The 26,147-nt window shown below is 44.6% G+C and overlaps 2 protein-coding genes across 5 annotated transcripts in view; one reads left to right on the top strand and one right to left on the bottom strand.

Annotated features, from left to right (window-relative positions):
* AATF (apoptosis antagonizing transcription factor) overlaps positions 1–19,831 on the top strand; it is a 126,281-nt gene extending 106,450 nt beyond the window's left edge. The window contains exon 12 of the mRNA XM_036753331.1: positions 19,763–19,831. Within this exon, the coding sequence (XP_036609226.1) occupies positions 19,763–19,772 (10 nt within the window). The 3' untranslated portion in view covers positions 19,773–19,831. The remainder of the gene's footprint in view (positions 1–19,762) is intronic.
* Positions 13,333–26,147, bottom strand: part of ACACA (acetyl-CoA carboxylase alpha) — a 251,831-nt gene continuing 239,016 nt past the window's right edge. For all 4 annotated transcript variants that reach the window (XM_036753329.1, XM_036753327.1, XM_036753328.1 and 1 more), the window contains 3 exons: positions 25,903–26,073; positions 18,099–18,235; positions 13,333–17,569 (listed from right to left, as the gene is read on the bottom strand). In XM_036753329.1, coding sequence (XP_036609224.1) covers positions 17,446–17,569; positions 18,099–18,235; positions 25,903–26,073 — 432 coding nt within the window. In that variant the 3' untranslated portion in view covers positions 13,333–17,445. The remainder of the gene's footprint in view (positions 17,570–18,098; positions 18,236–25,902; positions 26,074–26,147) is intronic.

Here is a 26,147-nt window from a genome sequence, read left to right as displayed (position 1 = left end):
CTGAAAAACATGGTGAAACATAAGTGGAAAAGAAAGTTAAGCATTGGACTTCCAGTTACGTAATGAAAAACAAGCATTTGTGCCTTCCTTTTAAAAGAAAAAAAGAGGCCAAGGACAACTTAATTGAAATCTTAAGCGTGTCTCCTGGACTGCTTCTCCAAAATTCGATTAAACAAATGGGCCAGAGTATATTTCCATCTTTGGCTGAGCAGTGGAATCCTAAGAATCAGGCCAGGTAGTCACAGGTTTTGCTAGTGAAAGACACTAGAGAGACTGGTTTCACTGATCACCAACTGCATTTAGCATACCCAAGCACCCCATTCTCTTGGCCTAGGGGGATCGAGTAGTCAGCCGGGCTTCATACCGGGTATCATACAAATGATGTTGGAAGGGACATTAAAGGCCATCACGGACAGTACCCCATTCTGCAGATGAGGAAACCGAGGCACAGAGGTTTCATGTCTGTCTTGACTCCCAAGTCCAGCACTCCATCCAGTGTGCCACCTAGCTGCCCAGTACAGATGAGGAAGCTGAGGCCCAGATGGTACAAAGTGACTTGTCCACAGTTGTGTAGCTAGTGGCTGAGCCCCGACTAGCACCTACTATAACTCTAGCTCTAATCCCATGTGACCTGTTGCTCTCAGGAGGCTTCCTGCTCCCATTGCCACTGTGGGCTTTGGCAAAGGGGGGAGGTTATCTGGTGTCCATTAAAAAAGGACACCCGTCAGGCAAGCCTGTAAGAAGACTGCCTAGCAACGGTACTTCTTGCTGTCAGCTTTCAGACACTACGGTCCGTTAGCTATGCCCAGTAGAATATTAATTGGGTATTAATTTAGGATATGGCTGCTAATAAGAAGATGGTTCCATTGCACTGAGATTTGGAGTCAAGAGCAGCTGGGTCTGAATCCCAGCTTTCCTCTTTACTAGTAGTGTGACCTGAAGAAAGGCACTTAACCTTTTTGGACCTCGGTATTCTCACCTGTAAAATAAAAAGGGAGGTGAAGTAGATGATCTCTGAGGTCTCTACCCACTCTCAAGACTGCTCCTGAACACAGCCTAGCTAGGAAAGGTGTAGAGTGCTGCATGAGAGGAATTTCTCTCTCCCTATACCTTCTCATTTTCTCCCCACCCCCCAGAAGAGAATTTCAACTTTAAGACAAACAACTTCATTTACAAGTGTGTCTCTAATTAGCTGCAGAATTAGTAAAGCTGAGTTTCCCCCCATAGATGGGATAAACCCTCGAGGGAGGCTGGTGGAATAGAGAGAATCGCATTTCCAATTATTTTGTTGAATTGCTAATTTAGTTATTGTGCCTGGTGTAATTGTGATGGGTATTGGGTGTGCTATTCAATTTGTTTTAAATATTTGTGGGAAGGCTGATCAGTAATGGAGCTGACCTATTTTGTGGCCCAAATTGAGAGAAAAGACTAAAATAAAAACAGCTACAAAGATAGAGTTTGTTTCCATTTTGATTTTGATCTTTCTTATTCCTCTTAAGACTGTTGATGCAACAAAAGGTTTAAATTAAAAGATGCCAGCACTTTGATCTTCTGCTTTGGAAAGCTGACAGTTTCACTGCTATTTTCCTGAGTGTTTTTGAGGCTAAAGATTTTTAAATGCGTTTAAGGAGTTCAGGAGTTTCTTTCCTCCTATAAAATTGAGAATCTGTATATTTAACTCTGAAGATGCCATTTGTAGACAAATGCACAAAATAGAAATAGGATTTGTGTGTGTTAGCATTCTTATTATAACTGAAGAGTTGTGAGGTGCCAGGCCTAGTGTGCAGTGGGGGTAAATCTCATGGTTTACCTGGTGAGCACCTACTATGTGTCAGGTTCTGTGCTAAGCTCTGAAGATGAAGATGGTGCAAAAGACAGACTGTTCTCAAAAAGACAACATGCAAACAACTGTGGACGAACAAGCTTTAGACGGGATAAATTGAAGCTGCCCAGCAGAGGGAAGGCACTAGCAGCATTAAGAGGGATGGAGAAGGGCTTCTTGTAGACGGTGGAATTTGAGCTGGCACTTGAAGGAAGCCAGGAGCCAGAGAGGGAGAGAATTCCAGGAGGAAATGTCAAAGACAGCTGCTTTTAGAAATGATGTTAGATTGAGACCAGAGATGGGAAGTATTTCACCCTAGGTTAATCAGCCAAGAATGCTAGAGCTGGTTGGAGAAACCATGTCTTCTCCCAAGTCAGATGTTTTTTCAACCAGACTGTGCTTTGATAAGGGAGAAATACAATGTTAGTTGGTTTTGAAGCTAGGATTGTTTATTTCATCGTCCAGTGAAGTCCACTTAGAGCATGGCACCCAAAGATTGTATTTTGTTTTCCCATTCACAGACAGATACTAGGAATTTACAGTGACGAGGCCATGAGAGAATTATTGTGCTGTGCTTCAGTGATTGAAAAAGTTTCCTTACCTTCAGTAATAAATTTGAATTTGTTATCTCCTGCTTCCCATCCCCCAAGTTTGTTTATATAAAAATATTAGGCAGAGAGCATCTAAATTTTATAGTCAAATCTATTTTGCGGCTGGCTTGTGGCCGTGTATAAAGTTTATGTACTTGAAAAAAAGTACTCAAATATTTGTTGATTTTGATTGTGGTTGCTCAAAAACTGAATGAGTAAGTCCAAATGAACCTGTATTTGAAGACAACCTGTTCTGACACTTATTAGCTTTGTGAGCTGGAGGAGGTTGCAGTAACAGATGGTGGGAGGTGTATAGTTGGGGTAGGCAGTTAGACGGTAGGGTCTGTGCAGGAGAAAGAGGAGAGCATTCGTGTGAGCAAAAGAAATTGTGTGAGCAAAATCAAGGAGATGGAAAAGTAGGGGATAGAGGTGGTTAGTGATCAAGTTTGACTGAAATATTGGTCAATAAACATTAAGCACCTGCTATGTGCCAGGCACTATGCTAAGTGCTGGGGATACAAAGACAAAAGACAGCTGTCCAGGATCTCAACAATCTAATGGAGAGAACACGCGAATGACTGTACAGAATAAGAAACAGGGTAGATTGACTAACAAAGGGAAGGCTCTGTCATTAAGGGAATGGCTGGGAAAGGCTTTCTGTAAAAGGTAGGGAACCCAAGAGGTGGAAATGAGGAGAGAGAACATTCCAGACACAGGGGACAGACAGAGAAAATGCCCAGAGTCAGGAGATGGTGTATCTTCTGTGAGAAACAACACACAAGGCAGTGTCACAGGATCGAATAGTATGTGGAGAGGAGTGACGTATCACAAGACGAGGTGATACCAGTGGGGAAGGATCTATGAAAAGGTCTGAACAAATGGGGCAACATCAGATATCTGCACAGAATGGTGAGGGAGGGTTGAAAAGAGAAGACACGATCTGCTAGCCCGGGTAGGGGGTAATGCATACTCTTGAGTGAGTGGCAATCAGAATCAGACAGATTTTGGAGAAGGAATCAAGAGGAAATAATAGGAATTATAATATTATGATAATTTATATAGCACTTTAAGGTTTACAAAGCACTTCACATGGAAGGGATGACCCCAAGGCTAAGAGTGTGGAGGTTGGGTATCATGGCCAGAGATAGTGAGCAGGTTAGGGGAGGAAAAAGGGCCATCACAGGTTGGGAGCCTCGGGAGAGAGAGAGGTTGTGGGCTTAGAGGTCTAGCTTTGGGCATCACCTTCATAAGATGACTGATAGATAAAGCTGTGGGATTGAATAAGATTGTCCAAGAGAGGGTAGAGAAAGAGATAAGGACAGAGGACAAAACCTCCAGGGGATGAACCAGTGAAGAAAGCTTCTTGACAAAAAGCAACTAGAGAAGCAAGAGAGTGAGGTGTCTCTGAAACCACAGAAGGAGAAAGAGCTCCAAAGAAGGGGGTGAGCAAGGTCAGGGGCTGCCCAGACGTCCAGGAAGATGACTGAGAAACAGCTGCTGCATCGGGTGGTCTGTCAGGATGTCATTGGTAACCTTTGAGAGGTTTTAGTAGCAATGGGGTTGAAAGAATGTGAAGGTTTAAACCAGGGTGTGCGGCCTTTGGACTGAGTCCAAGTTTTAGAGAAGAAATCTTTTTATTAAGGGAGTTCTGTGAAGTTTGGAGTCAGTCAAAGGGCCACACTTGAGGACCTAGAAGGCCACATGTGGCCTCGAGGCCGCAGGTTCCCCACTCCTGGTTAAGCAGAGACTGGCTGGTGAAGTGGGGAAATGAGTGTAAACAATTTTCTTTCTTTTTTTAATTTTAAGTTTGAGAAGAGGAGAAGTGAAAGGTCAGTAGCTGGATGAGCCAGAAAGGGTCAAAAGGAAACTTTTCAGGATTGAGGATACCCAAGCGCAACTGATACGACAGACTATAAAAAGGAACCATCAGAGAGATGAAGACTGAAGATGCAAGAAAGTGCTGGAGCAAGGTCCTGGAAAACAGATGGCAAGACAAGGGCCCAGCTCCAGGGATCAGCTGTAACAGGGAGTTAGCTCTGCCTCTGATAGAGAAGAGGAGCGAAAGAGGGTGCTGCTGAGAAGTTTGGGTGGCACTGTGATCAGAGGCCTTCCATCTTTGTGAAGGGCTGGCTGGGGGTGGTCAGAGACTCTGAAGGAGAGGCCAAAGCTGGGGAATAAGGCAGCTAGAGGCTGCGGAAACACGACACACAAGAAGAGGCTGGAAGGCTGTGCGGATGCCAGTGCCCAGTTGTGTCACCGTAGGTGTATTGCCCAGCGTCTCTGGGATGACTGGCCGACCTGGATGAGCTCCAGAGCCCTGTTCAGTTGTTTCTTCCCTTGTGCAGTGGGGAAGTAATGAAAATCAAATGAGATGACAGAAAAGTTGGTGGCACTACGGCGTCCCCTTCTCGTGCTTCTGTTCTTTGGAGCCTGATTATCTCTTTGCCGCTGGCCTCTGCCACCCACCAGAATGGGCAATTGCTTAGACCTTACCATCTCAAAAATGCTTCATATCCAAAATTCCGAGCTTGTGTTCTAGTGGCTTTGTTCAGTTGTTTTCCATCGTGTTTGTTTTGCCATTTCCTTCTCCAGCTCATTTTACACACAGGGAAACTGAGGCCAGCAGGGTTAAGTGACATGCCCAGGGTCACACAGCCAGAACTCAGGAGGCTGAGTCTTCCTGACTGCAGGCCCTGCACTCCATGCACTGGGCCACCCAACCACCTGTTGAAATAGTAGAAGCATGAATACGGAGATGGGACAATTGGGCTTGAATTCAGCTTTTTCTACTTACTAACTGCATGACTTTGGTAAATCAAGTCACTGAAACTTTTGGGGCTGCCGTTTCCTCAGTGTGTACGAAGGGGCTGGGCTATATCAGGGATTCTTAACCTGGAGTTTGTAAACATTTAAAAAAAATATCAATAGCTATTTCATGTAATTGGTTTCCTTTGTCATCCCACATATATACTTTAGACATTTAAAACCATTCTTCTGAGAAGGGGCCTAGAAGATTCAGCAGATTCTGCCAGAGGAGCCAGGGTACAAAAAGGTGAAGAACCCCCAGTCTAGATGATTTGTGAAGTCCCTTTCACATTCTGAATTCCATGAATTTTAACCCCTTTGGGGTTTTTCCACCTCACCCAAAGCCTTACTCCCCCTGAATCTGCCGGAACTCCTTAAGACTTCAGGGCTCTGTCCATCTGTTAGTGGTTCATCACCCATTCTGTCCTCCCTTGGTCAACCCCTTCACTACCACCACCTTCTTCCCTGGATCTTTCATCTTTTTTTGCCTTTACTTACTGTCTCTGTTCCCACTTCAGGGCAATGAACACTACCAAAGGAAGTCATGGAACCATGGTGACATTTGGTCGTATTTATCCCTGGTTGACTCCCTACTCTTCATGGCCCTCCAGCAGCTATTCCAAATCTCCTTCTCCCCCCAGCCCCCACCACCTTTTTCTCATCACCCCTTCATTAGCTTTCCCTCCTGTCTCCTTCTCTATGCCTCAACCTTTGCATGTCTCCCGTTCCTCTCTATTCTCCTGGCTGGGTCTAACCTCTCCACCTATACCTCCTCCCCTGTGCTTCAGTTGCCTCTAATTCTCTCATCTTCAGTCTAGAAACCGGCTCCACCTCCTCTGTCAGCAAACTTGCTGAAGTCTTCCCTACCCTGAAACAAAACAACAAAACAACAACCTAAAGGTTGCTTTCAGCAGGCGTGCCTTCCCAATCACTGGAGGAAGTGGAGGTTGGATTCCTACCAGTCAGAGGCAGCGCTGGAGATGGACTTCACAATTCAGGGACTGATTAAACTCATTTAGCCCTGGAGATCCCTTTCATCTCTGAGATCCTGTGATTTGCTGTGGCTTCCAGCCCTGTCACCCTACTGAAGCAGATCCTTCCAGAGTCACCGGTCACCTGGCCTTCCTGTGTGACACCATTAGTTCTTGACTTTTCCTTTGGGCTCCTTGAGTTGCCTTGATTGTTCCTAATTATTAGTGGAAGACCTCTCTCCCCACTCCACCCTCCCCCATGGGAAGTATGGCACAATCCTGGCCTAAAGGTGGGACAGAGGTGGGATGGGGGCTTCACTTCTCCAGATACCTGCTGCTGCTGGAATTTTCTTGCTGCCCAAAATAGAACAGAAAACCATTTGGTGACTTGCCTTAGTGCTAACCGAACTAGAGGAGTGTCTATCTCCATCTGACTGTCACCTTCTTCACATGCTCCCACTCAAAGTCTAATAAGGAAGGGCTGGTTGCTGGTGTAGACAATGGGTGAGGTGACCACACCACCATTTTTTTTCAATTTTTTAAAAAAATTTTATTTATTTAGTATATTTAGTTTTCAGCATTGATTTTCACAAGAGTTTGAATTACAAATTTTCTCCCCATTTCTACCCTCCTGCCCACTCCAAGATGGCTTATATTCTGGTTGCCCTGTTCCCCAGTCAGCCCTCCCTTCTGTCATCGCACTCCCCTCCCATCCCCTTTTCCCTTCTTCTCTTGTAGGGCAAGATAAATTTCTATGCCCCATTGTCTGTGTATCTTATTTCCTAGTTGCATGCAAAAACTTTTTTTTTGTTTTTGAATGTATGTTTTTAAAACTTTGAGTTCCAAATTCTCTCCCCTCTTCCCTCCCTGCCCACCCTCCCTAAGAAGGCAGGCAATTCAACATAGGCCACAGGCGTATCATTACGTAAAACTCTTCTACAATACTCATGTTGTGAAAGACTAACTATATTTTGCTCCTTCCTAACCTATCCCCTTTTATTGAATTTGCTCCCTTGACCCTGTCCCTTTTCGAAAGTTTGATTACCTCCTCCCTGTCTGCCCTCCCTTCTATCATCCCCCCTTTTTTATCTTCTTCCTCCTTCTTTCCTGTGGGGTAAGATACCCAATTGAGTGTGTATGGTATTCCCTCCTCAGGTCAAATCCGATGAGAGCAAGATTCACTCATTCCCCCTCACCTGCCCCCTCTTCCCTTCCAACAGAACTGCTTTTTCTTGCCACTTTAGGTAATTTACCCCATTCTATCTCTCCCTTTCTCCCTCTCTCAATATATTCCTCTCTTATCCCTTAATTTGATTTTATTTTTTTAGATATCTTCCCTTCATATTCAACTCACCCTGTGCCCTCTGTCTATATATACATATGTATATATATATATATATATATATATATATATATAGACACACATATATATACACCTACATGTATACATACATAGACCCACACATATGTGTGTGTATATATATATATATATACATACACATGTATATATGCATATTCCTTTCAGCTACTATGATACTGAGGTCTCATGAATCATACACATCATCTTTCCATTTAGGAATGTAAACAAAACAGTTCAACTTTAGCAACTCCCTTATGATTTCTCTTTCCTTGATCTGGGAGCTCTGGAATTTGGTGACAATATTTCTCGGAGATTTCTTTTTGGGATCTGTTTGAGGAGGCAATCGATGGATTCTTTCAATTTCTATTTTACCCTCTGGCTCTAGAATGTCAGGGCAGTTCTCCTTGATAATTTCTTGAAAGATGATATCTAGGCTCTTTTTTTGATCACGGCTTTCTGGTAGTCCAATAATTTTTAAATTATCTCTCCTGGATCTATTTTCCAGGTCAGTGGTTTTTCCAATGAGATAGTTCACATTGTCTTCCATTTTTTCATTCCTTTGGTTCTGTTTCATAACATCTTGATTTCTCATAAAGTCACTAGCTTCCACTTGCTCCAGTCTAATTTTTAAGGTAGTATTTTCTTCAGTGGTCTTTTGGACCTCCTTTTCCATTTGGCTAATTCTGCCTTTCAAGGCATTCTTCTCCTCATTGGCTTTTTGGAGCTCTTTTGCCATTTGAGTTAGTCTATTTTTTAAGGTGTTGTTTTCTTCAGTGTATTTTTCAGTATTTTTTGGGGTCTCCTTTAGCAAGTCATTGACTTGTTTTTCATGGTTTTCTCGCATCCTTCTCATTTCCCTTCCCAATTTTTCCTCTACTTCTCTAACTTGCTTTTCCAAATCCTTTTTGAGCTCTTCCATGGCCTGGGACCAATTCATGTTTTTCTTGGAGGCTTCTGTTGTAGGCTCTTTGACTTTGTTAACTTCTTCTGGCTGTATGTTTTGGTCTTCTTTGTCACCAAAGAAAGAATCCAAAGTCTGAGACTGAATCTGGGTGCGTTTTGGCTGCCTGGCCATATTCCCAACCAACTAACTTGACCCTTGAGTTTTTCAGCAGGGTATGACTGCTTGTAGACTAAAGAGTTCTATGTTCCACGTTTGGGGGGGATGTGCCAACTCTGCCACACCAGCACTCCTCCTTCCCCAAGAACCCCCAACCCGGACTCGGCTTAAATCTTCAGCAGGCTGTGCACTCCTGCTCTGATCCACCACTTAATTCCTCCCACCAGGTGGGCCTGGGGCTGGAAGCAACTGCAGCTGTAGCTGCCCCACTTCCGCTGCCCTGGGGGCAGTGGCTGAATCTTTAACTCCTTCCACTCCCACAGCTTTTCTCACTAACCTTCTCCGCTGTCTTTGGTGTCTGTGGTTTGAGAAATCTGGTAACTGTCACAGCTCAGTGATTCAGGGCGCTAGGGCATGCTCTGCTTGGCTCCTGGTCTGGTTGGTCCGCGCTGCTCACGCTGGGCTCTGCTCCGTTCCGCTCCCAGCTCCCAGCTCCGTGAGGGATAGACCTCACCCAGAGACCATCCAGGCTGTCCTGGGCTGGAGCCCTGCTTCCCTCTGCTGTTTTGTGGGTTCTGCAGTTCTAGAATTGGTTCAGAGCCATTTTTTATAGGTTTTTGGAGGGATTCGGTGGGGAGCTCACGCTAGTCCCTGCTTTCCAGCCGCCATCTTGGCTCCGCCCCTTCATGATTTCTCTTGTTTACCTTTTCATGCTTCTCTTGATTCTTGTGTTTGAAAGTCAAATTTTATATTCAGCTCTGGTCTTTTCACTGAGAACACTTGAAAGTCCTCAATTTTGTTGAAAATCCATATTTTGCCTTGGAGCATGATACTCAGTTTTGCTGGGTAGGTGATTCTTGGTTTTAATCCTAGCTCCATTGACCTCTGGAATATCGTATTCCAAGTCCTTTGGTCCCTTAATGTGGAAGCTGCTAGATCCTGTGTTATCCTGATTGTTTTCCCACAATACTCAAATTGTTTCTTTCTGGCTGCTTGCAATATTTTCTCCTTGACCTGGGAGCTCTGGAATTTGGTGACAATATTCCTAGGAGTTTTCTTTTTGGGATCTTTTTGAGGAGGTGATCTGTGGATTCTTTCAATTTCTATTTTACCCTCTGGCTCTAGAATATCAGGGCAGTTCTCCTTGATAATTTCTTGAAAGATGATATCTAGGCTCTTTTTTTGATCACGGCTTTCAGGCAGTCCAATAATTTTTAAATTATCTCTCCTGGATCTATTCTCCAGGTCAGTGGTTTTTCCAATGAGATAGTTCACATTGTCTTCCACTTTTTATTCCTTTGGTTCTGTTTTATAATATCTTGATTTCTCATAAAATCACTAGCTTCCACTTGCTCCAGTCTAATTTTTAAGGTAGTATTTTCTTCAGTGGTCTTTTGGACCTCCTTTTCCATTTGGCTAATTCTGCCTTTCAAGGCATTCTTCTCCTCATTGGCTTTTTGGAGCTCTTTTGCCATTTGAGTTAGTCTATTTTTTAAGGTGTTGTTTTCTTCAGTGTATTTTTCAGTATTTTTGGGGTCTCCTTTAGCAAGTCATTGACTTGTTTTTCATGGTTTTCTCACATCCTTCTCATTTCTCTTCCCAATTTTTCCTCTACTTCTCTAACTTGCTTTTCCAAATCCTCTTTGAGCTCTTCCATGGCCTGAGACCAGTTCATGTTTTTCTTGGAGGCTTTTGATGTAGGCCCTTTGACTTTGTTGACGTCTTCTGGCTGTATGTTTTGGTCTTCTTTGTCACCAAAGAAAGATTCCAAAGTCTGAGACTGAATCTGGGTGCGTTTTTTCTGCCTGACCATGTTCCCAGCCACCTTACTTGACCATTGAGTTTTTCAGCAGGGTATGACTGCTTGTGGAGTAAAGAGTACTTTGTTCCAAGCTTGGGGGGATGCACCATTGATTTCAGAGCTATTTCTATACAGGCAGCTCTGCCACACCAGCACTCCTCCTTCCCCAAGAACCACCAACCCAGACATGACGACCTGATGCAAAGCTTAAGCAGGCACTGCACTCCTGCTCTGATCTGCCACTTAATTCCTCCCACTGGGTGGGCCTGGGGCCGGAAGTAACTGCAGCTCTAGTTCTGTAGCTGCACCTCCCCCAACTGAGGTGGCTGAACTGCAAACTCTTTTTACTCTGTCCCAGCAGATTTTCCCACTAACCTTCTCTGTTGTCTTTGGTGTTTGTGGGTTGAGAAGTCTGGTAACTGCCACAGCTCACTGATTCAGGGCGCTAGGGCCTGTTCCGCCTGGCGCCTGGTCTGGTTGGTCCTGCCGCTGCCCACGCTGGGCTCTGCTCCCCTCTGCTCTGTGCATGATAGACCGCTTCCAGCGACCACCCAGGCTGTCCTGGGCTGGATCCCTGCTTCCTTCTGCTATTTTGTGGGTTCTACAGTTCTAGAATTTGTTTAGGGCCATTTTTTATACGTTTTTGGAGGGACCTGGCAGGGAGCTCACACAAGTCCCTGCTTTCCAGCTGCCATCTTGGCCTGATCTGACCACACCATCTTAAGAGTTTAGAGGAAAGCACACTTGCTATTCTTCACATGACCCTCCATGCCTCATCCTCATGCCTTTATGTTAATTCTTCCCCATGCCCAGGATGCTCTGCCTTCCTACCTCATTCAGAACCTCTTTCATTAAAACCAAATGCTGCCTTTTTCAGAACATTCCTGGTCCCCCCAGCTGCTAGTTTCTTCCTCTCTAAGGCCACCTTCCCTCTGCTCTCTATCTTGTATGTTGATTCATGGTGTTGTCTTTCCTATTAGAACGTAAGCTCCTTGAAGGCTTTGTATCCCCAGCACTCAGCACAATGCCTGGCACATAGTAGGTGCTTAAGTGCTTGCTGGTTAATTTAAAAAACATTTTCAAATGGTCAAATATGTTTCAATCCCAAGTGCCCATGCACATAACCCAGTGGTAGGATGGGAACTCCTTACATCAGGGATTTTGTTTTTGCCCTAACCTTGTAGCCTGAGCTCCTATTTAATGAATGTTTAATCGGGGAGGAGTGGAAGGCTTCATTCCTGTGCTGTAATGCAACACAATCCCAAAAGATGGAGAATTTTCCCTTAACATGAGGATTCCCTTCCTTCCTATATCTAGTCTTTTGTATTTTTTTTTGGAGGGAGGCGGCGAGGCAATCAGGATCAAGTGACTTGCCCAAGGTCACACAGCTAGTGTCACGTGTTTGCGGCTGAATTTGAACTCGGGTCCTCCTGACTCTAGGACCAGTACTCTATCCACTGCACCACCTCATTCTTATATCTAAATGACAAGAGTGGAAATGTCCATCTCCCTCCATTCTACTTGGAGAGAAGTGCAGGGCCCATTCACACAATGCCCACGAAAAGAGGGGAAACACCCCAAACTCCTGAGATGGTTGCCCACATACACAGAGCTTTATCTTAGTGTCTTTAAGGTGTACGGGGAAGGAGGATCCAGGGGATTTAACTCCTAAGTCATTTAGCTTAATTTCCGAATTTGTACTTTTATATTCCTAATGCAGGTGCTTTGGTGATCTGCAATTATTTAAGCTTTGTCTCAGCACTCGTCTGGTCCACTTTGCAGGTGGGAATGCTCAGGCTCAGTGAGGTGGTGATTTACCTTCTCAGAAAATGCAGGTGTCTCAGCTCCTCGCCTAGTGCCCTCTTCACCAGTTTCCTTAGTACTGTTCTGTAGATTTCACTCACCAGCCCAGAAACTCAGTAGATCCTCCGTGCCTACAAAATGTCCAAATTCTATAGCCCGGCATTAAAGCTCTCCACAAATGGCCTTTAGGATAAACTCTTCTGTTTAGCTTTTCAAGCTCTTCACAACCTGGCCCCCATCCACCTTTCCAGCCTCATTGTATGTGACTTCCCCCCTAAGTACTCTAGGACCCAGGTAGGACTTCTCTCTTTTCCCTACACAACTCTCCACCTGTTTTTCTATGCCTCTGCATTCGCCATCCCCCATGCCTGTAATGCCCTTCCTCTTCACCCCCACCCCAGGGAGTCCTGCTCTGCCTTCCGGATATGGTTCCACCATCAGTTAAGTGGAACTATTTCCTGTTGGTGCCCTCCCTCCCAAACTGTCCTAGTTTATGTATTCTCTGTATGCGTGCACAGGTCCTTCTCTTCTCCAATAGAATGTCATCTCCCTAAGAGCAGGGATCTTTCCATTCTTTGCATTTGTATACCCAGCACCCGTCCACAGCAGGCTCTTGGATTCCCAACCTTGTGTCTCAGTGTTCCCCTGCCAAACTGGTCTACGTCAACACCCTTACATCTCAGCCCTCAGAATGAATGCCCTTCTCGCCTCTGTGCCTACTGAAATCTGACGACTTCCTGAAAGCACAAGGTTCTTTCTTGCTTCCAAACTTTCACAGTGGATTATGAACATCTCTACTTACCTGGCCCCTATCCTATGCCATGCACTTGATCCAATACCATGTCATCTTCTTTTTCTTTGTATCTGTCTTTGCAGTCTCCTTACTCAGTGGGGCTTTAGTTACCATCATACTATGTTGTCAATGGTGATGACTACAGAAAAATTCATTTTCCTCCACCATCTTTACTTTAATCATGGAAGGAAAAGGATTTTTCTTTCCAATAATTGAGGAGATGGTAGGGCTAGGAATAGATCATCCACATGTCTCTATTTCCTCTTTCACTTGCTACTTACTCCCCCCAAAGCAATGCCACTCGAGGCCATGAAAACAATAGTTGACTGTGGGTTTTAAATTGTCTTTTATTAAAAGAAACTTGTGAGGTAAAGTGAGACTCTGCAGCAGCAGAGAGTATGGACATGCCAGGCAGCTTCCCAAAAGGAAAAGGCAGTAACAGTAGTTGTGCATGGTCTCTTCCAGACAGATTCGACATCGCATAAGCCTTCCTTCTTCCTCTCCCTTCCTTCCTTTTCTGTGAAGGGAACAAGGAAGGCAACAAATCCTGCTTGCCAGAGTGGCCAGGGAAACTGAGCAGCAGCTGCAAGCTTTGGGGGCATAAATTCCTTCTTGTGCCAGTTACTCATCCCTGCCCTGCCCTTCCCCTCCATTCATCAACAGCTTCCAGCTCAGAGCAAATTAGACTGATCTTTTTTACATGACTTTTAACACAGAGTTTTATTTCATTTTTAGAACAGTGATTTTGGTGCCTAGGCCAACAAGCCATCCTTGAAAAGTGAAGAGTACAGCCAATAACTAGGGTTAAGATAAGGGTTAGCCCCTGCCTTGACTTCTGGCTACTCTAGTAGAAACACAGCTTTCTCCCAAGGAGCTGTCCTTGCTTGTCTCTGCAGAGGCTGGACCAGGTTCCATTTTTCAGTGGGTGAGAGTTGAGGCAGAGTGGTACATGTGTGGTCAGTTATTGGTCTAAGTGGAATTCAGGTCTTCCGATTCCCAGAGCTTTTTCTGTGATACTGCCCGACAGGCAGAATTTGGAAAAATGACTCCTAGTATCCAAGGGTGCAGTTTAAAGTTCTTATGTGGCTAAAAGGCTAGTGCGCAGTTAGCTGAACGAGTAAGAAACCTCTCTGCAAAATCTCTAATATCTGCCACTTGGTCCCAGTGTTAATTAGATTGAGTGTATTAGAGGAACACTCTCTGAATTCACTACAAGTCTTGGAAATTAGACTTCTCAAGAAAGACAATGAACTTTTGGGGTTGAATGTTTTTCAAGTAGGTTTTTTTAAAGTACGCACATGGGATTGTATATTCATATTCTTAGTAGATGTAATAATTAAGGAGGCATGGTGAAATTAACATCCCATCTATCATCTAGTCTAGCTGCCCTACTGAGCTGACCTCTTTTGATTTTACCTCATGCTCTCCAGGGCAAGGCCAGTCAAATCATACGCTGGAGAAAAAAGAGAGGCTCAATCTGAGCAGCACCTGCCTTTTCTGGGAAGTTAATTTCTTTATTCAGCTCACTACAAGCTGAATTTGGACTGAAGAACATGGTCCCCATCAAGCAAGGAGTGAGGGAAGCCTGTGCGTGGTGATTTGATCCAGACGTTAAGATCTCAGGCTGAACAGAGACACCTAATTTAAAAAAAAAAATCAGTTTCTTCTTTCATTCTGTGTCTTACTAATCACCATCGCCTCCCCACACTGGGTAGAGGCTTAGTACAGGTTTATGGTGTCCTTGTGTGAATAAGGGCAGCTGAGTACTTACAGAGGTGTGGAGCCTCAAGAGCCTCAATGCTCACTCGTAGTGATATCCCTCCCAACCCAGCTGAAACAGAATAGAGAAAAGTGAAGACTTGAGGATGGGATGGGATAAAATACAAGCTGTGACTCAGCTAGAAATGGGGAGATGTACTTCATCAACGTTGGGGGGAGGGGCAGGATTTGCCTGAAGCCCCTTGTTCACCTCAGGGTCTTTATTCACTGAATTATTAGCTGAGACAAGTAAATGTTGATTTGTGAACAGAATGAAAAGATAATATGACAATCTCAGTTCAAGTAAGACTTGGTCAATACATCATTTCTACTCCTCTTGCCTCAGTAAGCATGTATCTGCGTAGCACACTGAGGATATCTGACTTTTCACAGGCTGAGACACTTTCTGGCTATTGTCCCTATGGAAGGGTCCTGCCCAGGGCACTGCCCAGAGAGGGGAGCACAAGGAGGCAGGTATTAGTTACTCACTTTGAACAAGGCCTTTCTTTCTACTGGAAATGACTGGGGGCATATGTAAGAAGGGAACTTCTTTATAATAAGGCAGGGTGGTCAGGGGAGTAACTTGCACAATCACTGCCATTCAATGGAGTTGCTGAAGACCGGTGCAGCATTTAACACTGCCTGTAGGTGTAAGGGAAGTAGAAGTACTGCAGAAAAACGTAGTGGTAATCATGTATCTCTCCTATCTGGTCAAAACTCAAAAGCTGAAAGCCACTCTTGGCAGGACATGTCTGATGACCCTGGGGGCTTCCTGCCTTTGCTGCCCCTTTCTTGGTGGTGCTGTACTTCCCATCTCCCAGATCGGTAATCTTCCCTTTATAGCCCAGGTAACAGATACATTATCAGAATTCACTCTATTTGATTCATTCAGGCATTAAAGAGTGAGCCTGTGATTCAGGCTGGGGTGGGTGGGCAGCGCTGGCGCACAAATTCAACTAGCCAGTCTGCAGGCTGCATTTCCAGGGAGGGCCAGAGCTTTTTCTGTCTGTCAACTATAGAGTTAAGGCTCAAGACTGCAGCTTTCTGTAAAAACTGCATGGCAAAAGATGTCTTAGGGCTTCCCTTGTTTATAAACAGTGCCAGGTGCAATTAGCTCTCAAGGAAAAGGCAGCTGCTGCCCTGCTTCCACGCTCTCAACACCTTCTGGGCTAGGTTAAGACTGGCTGAATGGTGCTATTTCATTGGAGCACATACGGATGGAGAGTTAAGTTCTTTTCTTAAATTAGCTACTTGAGGAAAATAAATAATATCTTTTTCTCCACCCCTCATCACACCCCTGCAGTTGGCCCTGGAGGCCCCAGAAGACAGCAGCACCATAACTGAGTTGTAAATGCTACTAATTAAGGTCATGTGGGTCCCAGTTTCATTGGACAGCCTTGAGAATCACGGTCATCCCCAGTGACCAGGGCACAGCCAAGGGGACAGTCACTTTAATAGGCGGGGCACTAGGGGTGGGAAGCACTTACTGGTCAGTCAATTCCTTCCAATCCTAATGGCAGAGAGATACAGGAGAAGACAGGCCAGGTACTAGGACTAAAGTTAAGACTGAAAGTGGTGTTGAATGCCAGCTACTAGAAAAGCTAATCACAACTGCATTGGAAATAGGAGAGTGTCACAGGCACCAGAAAATTAACTTGCAACTATCGAAGCTCCAGGCTTAATAGAAAAGAACTCCCCATACCTCGAAGAGGCCAGAATTAGCCCCTTCTCCATGGCTTAAGCAAGGAGAGTTTGCATTTAGAGACAGTAAAGGGCAGGCATGTTAAATCCAATAAATGGCACTTTCACTGTAGGTTTTCCCTCCGGCTATCACAGTGCGTTAGCAGCCCACGTAGTCCCCTGGCAGAAGCCCAGCGCCTCCCACGTGGTGCTGGCATTGTTCTTCCCAAAGGCAAGACAGGACAGAGCAACAAGATGAGCCAGAATCTTGGCTCAGCTGGTTTTCCACCCATTTGTTCTGAAAGGATCTGGTTCAAGACCCTCTGTTTCAAGGATAACCTTTGCTCCATTTCCTTGATCACCACTGCCTACGACTCCCCAAAGAACACCCTTAGTTTTCAAGCTCCACTGATTACTTGTCAAACAAGTGCCTTGGTGCCCTTTGGCTAAGGATGACACTCCCTCTAATCCCAAGGCCTGGGGGACGAAAGGGCTTTCTTCTTTTCCCAAAGCTTGCTGCTTGCACCAATGGCTTCACACTCTCCCCAGCCCTCCACTGCTGAACTGAAGGCACAGGCTCATAAGGCTGGGGGGTGGAGTAGGGGTAAGAGGTTGGTCCTCTGACTGCCTAGAATTCGGCCAAGATACGAGTGCGGAAGGGCTGGTGTGGGTTGGTTAGGGAATAGTAACCTTGTCTTCATTTCAGTAAGACCTCATGGTATGAAATCCGTACCCTTCATTGTCTTCTCATTCCCCATGCAGCAGGAGAGGGAGGCATTCTCATCTCAGTTAAATAAACGATGAATGTAGGTAATCTCTCTTGGGTTTTTCCCAGCATGTCCCACATAACCAGAAAAAGTCCAAGGGGAGAGAAAAAGCCCCATTCATTCCAGTGCTGCATCTGTTCTGTGCTCAGGGCAGTGGTCACAGTTGAGTCACAAAAGGCAGCTCTGGCCCTCTTCACTTATTACAGACGGGGCAGGGCAGGGCAGGAAGCTCTTCCTACGTTGAAGGAGAGTCCATCGTGGAGAGAATCCGAACCACTTCTGCCCGCTGGGTTGGTGAGATGTGCTGAGTCATATGGACAATAGAATCCATGGCAACCTCAGGGTTTGCCTGCACCAAGCTAAAGAAGGAAGAATGCGAGTGGTGAGAGGTGGAGGACAGGGCTTGTTACCTCAAGCAGGCTGAGAGATCAACCACCAACCTTCTAAGCAGAAAGTCTTTCCTAAACTAAGAATCCAACTCTCAAAAGTTGTAAAACAACTGTTCTAGTGGACGGAGCAGTCAATTCCCTCCCAACCCAAAAGGTGAATTTGGAGAACTGCAACTTTGAGCTGTCTATTAACAAGTGTGAAGCGAGGACAGTCACATGGAGAACTGCAACTCTGATACAGTTACAGGAAGATAGAATGTAAGAAGCCCTGTGGTGCTCCTGTGAACTGGTGAAAGAGACATAGCTATAATTCAAGTCTATCTATGTATTTGTACTCTGACCTTTATTTTACTATTTAAGGGAGATGACAAAGCCCCACCCCGCCCCCCTCTTTGTGTTACTGTGCATTTTTAACAACTCATCAAACCTTTTCTACCAGCTGGGGAAGAGGTTTTGTCCATTGGCTGCTACAGGGGAGCCCCCTCCCTGCCGGCCTCACCTGCGGATCTGCTTGAGGATGTAATCTCTTGAAATGTACTTGATGTTTTCATCAACCACGGAACGAAAACCGTCTTCTTCTGTCAGCTGCTTCTCCAGCCACTCTACCAGGTCCTTGTTGTTGTCCCACACATAGGCCTGCAGACAAATGGCTGGTTGTCAGGAAGCAGGTTCTAGGCCAGGCACAGGGCCCCGCTGAACTCATGCTGACTGATGGCACTGTCACAACGTGCCTGTTCCCCCTGCTACCATTCCTGAAGCTTAATTACCAATTACCTACAAGTGGATATAAAATATTACACTGAAGATCTAGGAGATTCCCCTCACAGATGCAGGAGGTAATAAACAATTACCTCAAGTCAAAAGATGATTTACTCACTCCCATTTCATTTCTTTTAGTAAACACAAATGATGCACACTCAAAGCTCTGACTGGAGCTGCCCACCAAGATCACCTATGCCCACACACTTATTGCAGCAGACACTCACAATGTACTTACTCTCTAGTTCGAGAAAAATGTTAGAGAAAAAAAAGAAACCAAAAACCATGGGGCTTTTCTCTGAGGTCTTAGCAGTACTTCTTGACACCCACTCACTACTCCTAAGGGTAGCATGGCCACAGCTAAGGCTGGGTGAAAAGCCTCGTAGCAGCAGGCCCTGACCTGGCTGTCACCTGATCCTCTCTGCATCCCACTGTCCCCATTATGTGAATCCTGCCTTTAATGTGAAGCCCACCACTGGGTCAGACATCTAACCCCATTTTAGTATCGATGAAAGTATCAAAAGAGGTCAAGGCACCTACAGCCACGAATATCTCAACAAGCCACTTCACTCTCTTTTTTCTTTGTAAGATCATTTAGCTGGGTATTTGCTAGGTGGTTGACTACATAATAATTCAGGAGTGTGTTAGAAGCCTAATAGCCTTCTCCTTGCTCTCTTCTCCTCTCATTTTCTTTACAAACCATTTAGGAATCATTTTGTTAATGGTTTCCGGAAAACCAAGTACCACCATTAGGGCTCATTCATATTTATGTCATTTTGTTTGGGTAATTAAACACAAAGCTCGTCATTTAAAGGTGCGCTATCCTTCTCGGTTATCACTAACGAAGTCAAAGTCAGAATGACAATGAGCTGAGTACTATAATTTAATAGGTGGGTGCATTTAGTGAATCTCAGTGGCTCCGAGGCTAGGGACTTGGCTGGGAGATTCCTGCTTATAATATGCCTCTGAACAGCAGGCTATGACTTTTACTCTATGGCCAATACCAACTTCACTGCAATGAGCACCCCATGGTCATAGAGAAAAGTTACCAGAAACTATGGGGTCTTGAGCATTTATTTGCTGGCCATTTATTGTTCTTTTCTTAAACAGTCTCTTATCTAGCCCTCACTCCCATCTCCAATGCCTGGAAAGTAGCATGGTATGTGTGTTTGTTTTTAAATTATGTCTCACGCTCTCCCAAATTTCTAAAATATTCCAAAGGTGTCACCATTCCGTCTCAGGTAGCCTCTCAAACTCTAGGTGTTCTGAGGTCTCTAAGCCAACATTTTACACACAGCCTGGGATACCCTAAAATCAGTGTTGTCATTTCAACTCCATGTCAGTTTCTTCCAATCCAAAAAAAAATCATTAAGGAAACTTTTCTGTTTGTTTTGTTTTTTACAGAGATGTCTAAACTGCCTGAACCTTGTGGCAGTGTAGTCATGACGGAGAGAGACCAGTCCTGCTGATGACCCTATGATTTCAGTTGTCACTTAAACCAGTTTTGGAAAATGGGGCTAAAAACAGCTGTCTGATCTTCCAGGAATAGTATGAGAACAGATAATAGGTGTGAAAAGACTTGATTGTATTTTTAGCATAGGGATGATGACAGGTACTAGACCTGTGATTTCATTGGCATAGGGAATTCTGGGATGAGCAATCTTCCTCTACCTTTTCCTAGAGCACTGAGAGGTTAAGTGACTTGCCTGCTCAGTCTGTGTCAGAGACAGGACTAGAACCCAGATCTTCCTGTCTCCTGAAGTCAAAAATCTGTACATTTCCTGACTCCGGTGTCTTGTAACGAATGTTTTATTGACATTAACTCATTCAATCCTCATGAAATCCCTGGGGAGCACCATCCTCACTTTACATAAAAGGAAACTGAGGCTCTGATGGGTGAAATGACTTGGCACACTAGTAGCTGAAGCATTTCAAGGTTGTCAGAGCCTGAGTGTGAAGACTCTCACTGGAGCCTCGCACCCCCTGGTGAGGCAGGCAGGCTCAGCTCCCTCCTCCACCCCTCGGCCTCCTCCTCACGCACAGTCAATCACAGTCACTTCCATGCTTTGCTATGACCTCCAAGGAAAACTCGAACTTCTCTGCCTGTCACTCGAGGCCTCCACACACTGACGCCAACCTGTCTTTCCAGGTATTCCTTATATGGTTATTCTCAATCAGTTGACAAATATTCACTAAGCACCTGCTCTCTCTGTCCAGCACTGTGCTGGGAATCCAAATACCAAAGAGAAGAAATGCAGGCTTCATTCTCCAGACCTGGAAAAGCTACTTCACTCCTGTCCTATTCAAAGACTGCCTCCCTCAGGGAGTCTTCTCTGATCCTCCTGGCTGATAATGATCTTCCTCCTGGAACCTTAGCAGACAGACACCTTATTTTCTAGCTCTACTGACGTATGTACATTCTGTGTATGAAAACCACACACCCGTTGGTGTGTTCCTACCAGAATGTAAACTCCCTGAGGGCTGGGCCTCAGGCTGGGACTGTCTTGCTGAAATTTTCTCTCTTCCTGAGCACCTATGAGAAAGTGTCACGCACACAACAGGCCCTAATGACTGCTCTTTGATCAGTCTTTTCTATACAACTTCTTGCTCATATAACAATTTCCCAAGTGCTTTGTAAATACAACTTCTGATATCCTGATATCCTACCTACCTACTGTCACTTAACTTTCACATTTCCATCATAAGTATTTCAGACTTTTTTTTTTTGCCCCACTGCTCTGGGATTCCAGTGCATGCCCCCTGCATACAAAGCCAAATGCTTATGAAGATTTCATGGGAGGAAAAGAAATCAGTAAATGCTTCTTGGATTTCAGGCCAGAGAAGAGCTAGGTTTACCCAAGAATCCCAAAGCTTTTAGTCTAGGAGAATATTTAATACTCTTATTAATCATTTTTAATCCGTTTGCTTTTAATTAAGTAACAGCATGATGCTTTCCTATCAACATATGCCAGGGAACAGATTAATTGTGGCTTAAGATAACTCTTCTTGATTGGTGTAATGTATTAGCTAACGAGATGCCCGCTTCTAAAGATGCTCAGGCACTACCTTGGAAAGCTTGCTGCCCTCTAGAGAAAACCATTCTTTCTTCCCCTTTCATAACCCCAGAGTGTCGTGTTTAATTTAGACATTTTTCTTTAAAAAAAAACCCAAACTTGGAAATAGAATTGTAATATACGTCGAGTTGTTCCTCTAAGGTTATCCCTGTTGTAAAACATCAGCATCACGTTTTAAAAAGGATGTAATCACTGAATACAGTTGGCTGGATCTTCACTGCCAAGCTGACAAAATCTAACTTCAATTCCGGGCCAATGTCTCAGAAGCAACAGTCTTAATAAATCTCATTTCAACAATGACCAAAAAGTGATCTCACGGGATCCCCTCTGATTGAAGAAAGGTACAGGCAGGTTTGTGATGGACATCAGTTTCCCAGCCTTATGGAGAAGGAAAGCTGAAAATCCCCTCAGAAGCAGGTTCAAGCACTGCCCCAAGCTGCAAACATCCGGCAGAAACCTTTTCTTTTTTTTTTTTGGTCTGTAATAACAGATATCAGATTAAATTCTTTCCCTAGTGAATGAGCTGCTTGTTGTGGCCCTGGGTAGTGGGAGGCAGGATGGTGTGGGAGAGTGCTGGGCTCAAGAGGCAAGACACCTTCTATGTTTATTCTCAATCAGTCAACAAACATTCACTAAGCACCTGCTCTATGTCCAACACTGTGCTGGGAATCCAGATACCAAAGGGAAGCCATCTCTACTCTCAAGAAGCACAGGCTTCATTCTCCAGCCCTGGAAAAGCTACTTCATTCCTGTCCTATTCAAAGACCTGCAGTTTGGTTTCAGGTCTATTAACATGTGTCTGTGGGTGACACTTCACCTCTGGGTCTCAGTTTCCTCTTCTGTAAAATAAAGTTGTTTGACTAGATTGCACCTAAGGCCTCTTCCAGGTCTGACACATAAGGGCTATTCTCAATGCCAATTTAAAGGCAAGTGAATAGCATGACTGAATACTGTTACAAAGGATGGAGGACAGCAGGAATAAGCACTAGGTCATTAACTGCATGGCAGTGGTCAGGCCCCATAATACAGGGTCTTGGAACAGAGATCAACTTTGTTTTATATTAAAAACAATCTTAATTTTTTTTTAGCATTTTTAATACTAGTTAAATATCAATGAATTACTAAAAATAATCCCAAAAGGTCCTACGAATGTTGAACAGACACTTATCTGTAGCTATCTCCTTGTGCAGAAACAGATAAGTGTCTTTTAGAACACTCACTAATTGTTTTAGTCATTAGTATATCTTATTAAATCTAAATGAACTATTTGGAAAGTTTCATTCCAAGTATTACTTAAATAGGATAGCTGATAAGCTATCCTAGCGAAGTTAATGCCCAAGTCCAGGATGTTACATGGTAAGTGCCACTGTGCCAATAACTCCAACACATGAGGCACCTGGCCTTTCTTTTCCAGTGAGTGAAATTTAGGATCATAGAAGGGGCTTTCCTTACATTTTACAGATAATGAAATTGGCATTTGGAAGGGGAAACAATTTGCCCGAAATTATGCAACTAGTTTCTTTGCAAATGTTGAAGCAAGGGTGTGAAAGCCAGCAGATGTGGCAGTGGGACGGGAGAAGTTCTCCCCCCCTGTCAACTTAACCCTGTGTGGTTGTAACCATTCCATGCAGCGAGCTGGAGCTTTCTAGCTCATCTTCCCTTCCTTCACTCCCCCTAAACTTCACCCCCACCCCAGTTTCTAAGGACAATGACAGAACAGCCCAAGCCTTAACTGGCTGTGGGAGACATGGCATTCCCTACCTGCCCCAAGAACCATCTGATTCCTTTTGCTTTCCAGATGGGAGTTGTAATAAGGTAAATGGGCAGTCATCTGGGCAAAGAGGAACTATATGGTTTTAGTCCACAGATAAATCTTGAGAGATTCACTTTTTTCATAACTCTAATGTGGGGTTACATAGCAGAAAGAAGAGCTAGTCCTAAGTCCAGCTGTCATCATGTGTCCTTGGGCAGATGAACTTTCTGTGAAATGGGAATAATTTACCACCAGCTATTCTACTGCTGAAAAGCAAAGGAGATAATGGGTGTGTTATTATCCATTTCCAAAATGGGTTTTCAATAATTAGGAATGGCAGCATCTCACTGCAAGTAATAAGGAAAGAGAGCAGCTAACAATAATAAACATGACCTTCACAGCACCAGGACATTCAAATAATGCCATAACTCACTGCAACAGACTCCTCAAAGGAAAACTAAAACGTTAAACCATTCCATGTGAGTGTCACTAAACAAAGGCCGGGGGTGGGGAAAGTCTAGGAAGAGCCAACCACACGGCCCCCCAAGGTGCTGGCCTGTGCCCACTGCTCCCTTTCCCAGCCCTGCTCTGGGCATCTGCTGCTCATCGGCTGCCTGCTCTGGCAGAAGACTTTTTGCCAACCACTGTCCAAAGAACACAAGATACAAGGAACACAAACACAACTTTGTATCATACAAGGTTTAGGGAAAATTACCCAAAGCCATTCCTAAAAATATGGGATTTAGAATTACTTGCCAGTTTCTCATATTTCTCCTGAGGAAGTAGAAACCATGTTATGACATCCCCAAAATATCTTCAAAAGGACAAAGATTTCCTGCACCCCTAAAAGTGAGTTCTTACTACTCAGTTTCTGCTGAGGTGGCAAGATGCAGAAGGTGGTCCCGATCACTAGCCCTGATAGTACTCAGTCTCTTGTCCTTCCTTGGTACTGCTTCTGTCCGTCTATCCCCTGTCTCCTAGGACGTTTTCTCTTCCCTTTGGGTAGACCAACTGAAGTTCTGGCTCAAACTCACCAGACCGGGAGTTTTAGATTATTTCAGCATCTCACAGACGCACATGAGAATAATAGAGGCGACACAAAATACCTTCATTTCCCTCATCTCCTTTCCCAAGGGTCCTTCATGCTTCGGCTACCTACACTGGCTTCCACGTGCTTGAACCCTAAAGTTGTCTATTCACAAGCTAGGGGGCTGGTGCTGCCTTCTGTATCACACTTCAACACAAGCAGCCAGAGAACCAACAGTAAGCATTTCTTGTCATCACTGCTAGGAGAGATGAAAACACCCTTTCTTCAGATTGTCAACCCGCCAGAGGAGAGTGCTCTAGGGAGCATCTGAAGTACCCCCCTCTGCTCACGTCATGCTCCTCTCTAGGGCCTAGAGAAGCCATGCTCTTCCATTAGTGACTAATGCACTAGGAAGGCAAGGGAGACCTTTCCTGGCAACAAGCACACACTCCATTTACCTAGCTGGCCACTCTTAACTCGAGAACAACCTCGATTTTACACTTGCCTGGCTTTCAATGCCAACTTGCAGCAGAGGCTGCCAGCAGACATGAAACAATTGTCATACTCAATTATGATGCCCCCGAGTGACCACAACATGAACTAGGAGTCACATAATGCCAAGCTTCCCCACCTGGGAATATTTATACACAGTGGCTTTTCTGTAGTTGCAACTTAATTATTTTAAGACTAACTAGTGCCCTTAATTAATAGTTAAAGCAGCAGCTCTAAAGTACCCCTTCTCTCCAGACATAACATCCCAGGGTTTCATCTTGACAATGTGTCAGCAGACTTCAGGCACTCTAATGATGGACAGCACCACTCTAGCCATGAAAAAAGGTGTAACATGGAAAGTGCTTTGCAAACACAAGCTCAATATAAAAATTAACTATTCCACACACATCCACACCCACCACCACCAGAAGAATCTATGCAGAAGTCCCAGCTTTATGGAACAGGATACATCCATAGGCACCATCTGTTCTTAAGTGTGTATATGTTATATCTATACGTATGTATCTAAGTATATATATAACTATCTCAATTGTCTACTTTCCCAAGAAAAGGAAAGGCATCAGAGCAAAGGACAAGGGCTAGTAATACCTTGTTTCCTGGTCCTGTCTAAAGATTAGAACTCCTTTGGAGCTAAGCCAATCAGCACAAAAGAAAGCTATTCATAATGAAAGATACCTGCTTCTCATCAGATATTCTCTTAACGAAGTATGTTTTCTTTGGGGTCTCAACACATGAACACCCAGTTCACATACTCCTTGAGAAGAGACAGGATTCGTAACAGGTTCCAACATGAAAATGTAAAGTAGCGAAAGGCTTCGAGATCACATCATTCCCTATAGAACAGGGGTTCTTAACCTGAGGACCGTGGATGCCCAGAGGATAGATTTCAGTGGGTCTGTAAACTTGATGGAAAAAGTTCCCTCTTTATTTTCCCCTAACCTCTAAATGAATTTTAGTATTTCCTTTAGTTATTAACGCAGGCATCAAATGTTCCCTGAGAAGGGGTCTGCAGGCTTCAGTCCTGTTCTAGAAGACCCTGATTTCCCTGCACCAGTACCTGTAGAAAAGCCTGGGGAAGCCACAGAAGACGGGCTCCCACTGCCCTCAGGTGGAAAGGGTGGGGATGGAGTTCAAGGGCAGGCCCTCCCTCGTAGCTAGGACTGGCCCAGCTTCTCACCTTCACTGTTCCCTCCACCTCCACAAACCAGCGCCTAAGCATGGCCTGGATCTGACCATCTGTCAGCTCAGGGTTGGCTGCATGGATCTTCTTCTTCACCAAGTCCTCCAAGAGCAGCCTCCTCAGGCGCCAGTAGAAGAAAGTGCGAGATGTTTTCCAGTCTAGAATGTCCTGTATGAAGCGAAAGAGAAGTCACTGCAGTCCCTGAGCCAGTCTTGTTTCTCTGTTCCCTATTATAGGCAAGG

Source organism: Trichosurus vulpecula, chromosome 4, assembly GCF_011100635.1.
Source record: "Trichosurus vulpecula isolate mTriVul1 chromosome 4, mTriVul1.pri, whole genome shotgun sequence".
Taxonomy (NCBI): Eukaryota; Metazoa; Chordata; class Mammalia; order Diprotodontia; family Phalangeridae; genus Trichosurus; species Trichosurus vulpecula.
Note: the sequence above shows the minus strand (reverse complement) of the source record. Positions and strands in the feature narration are given on the sequence as shown.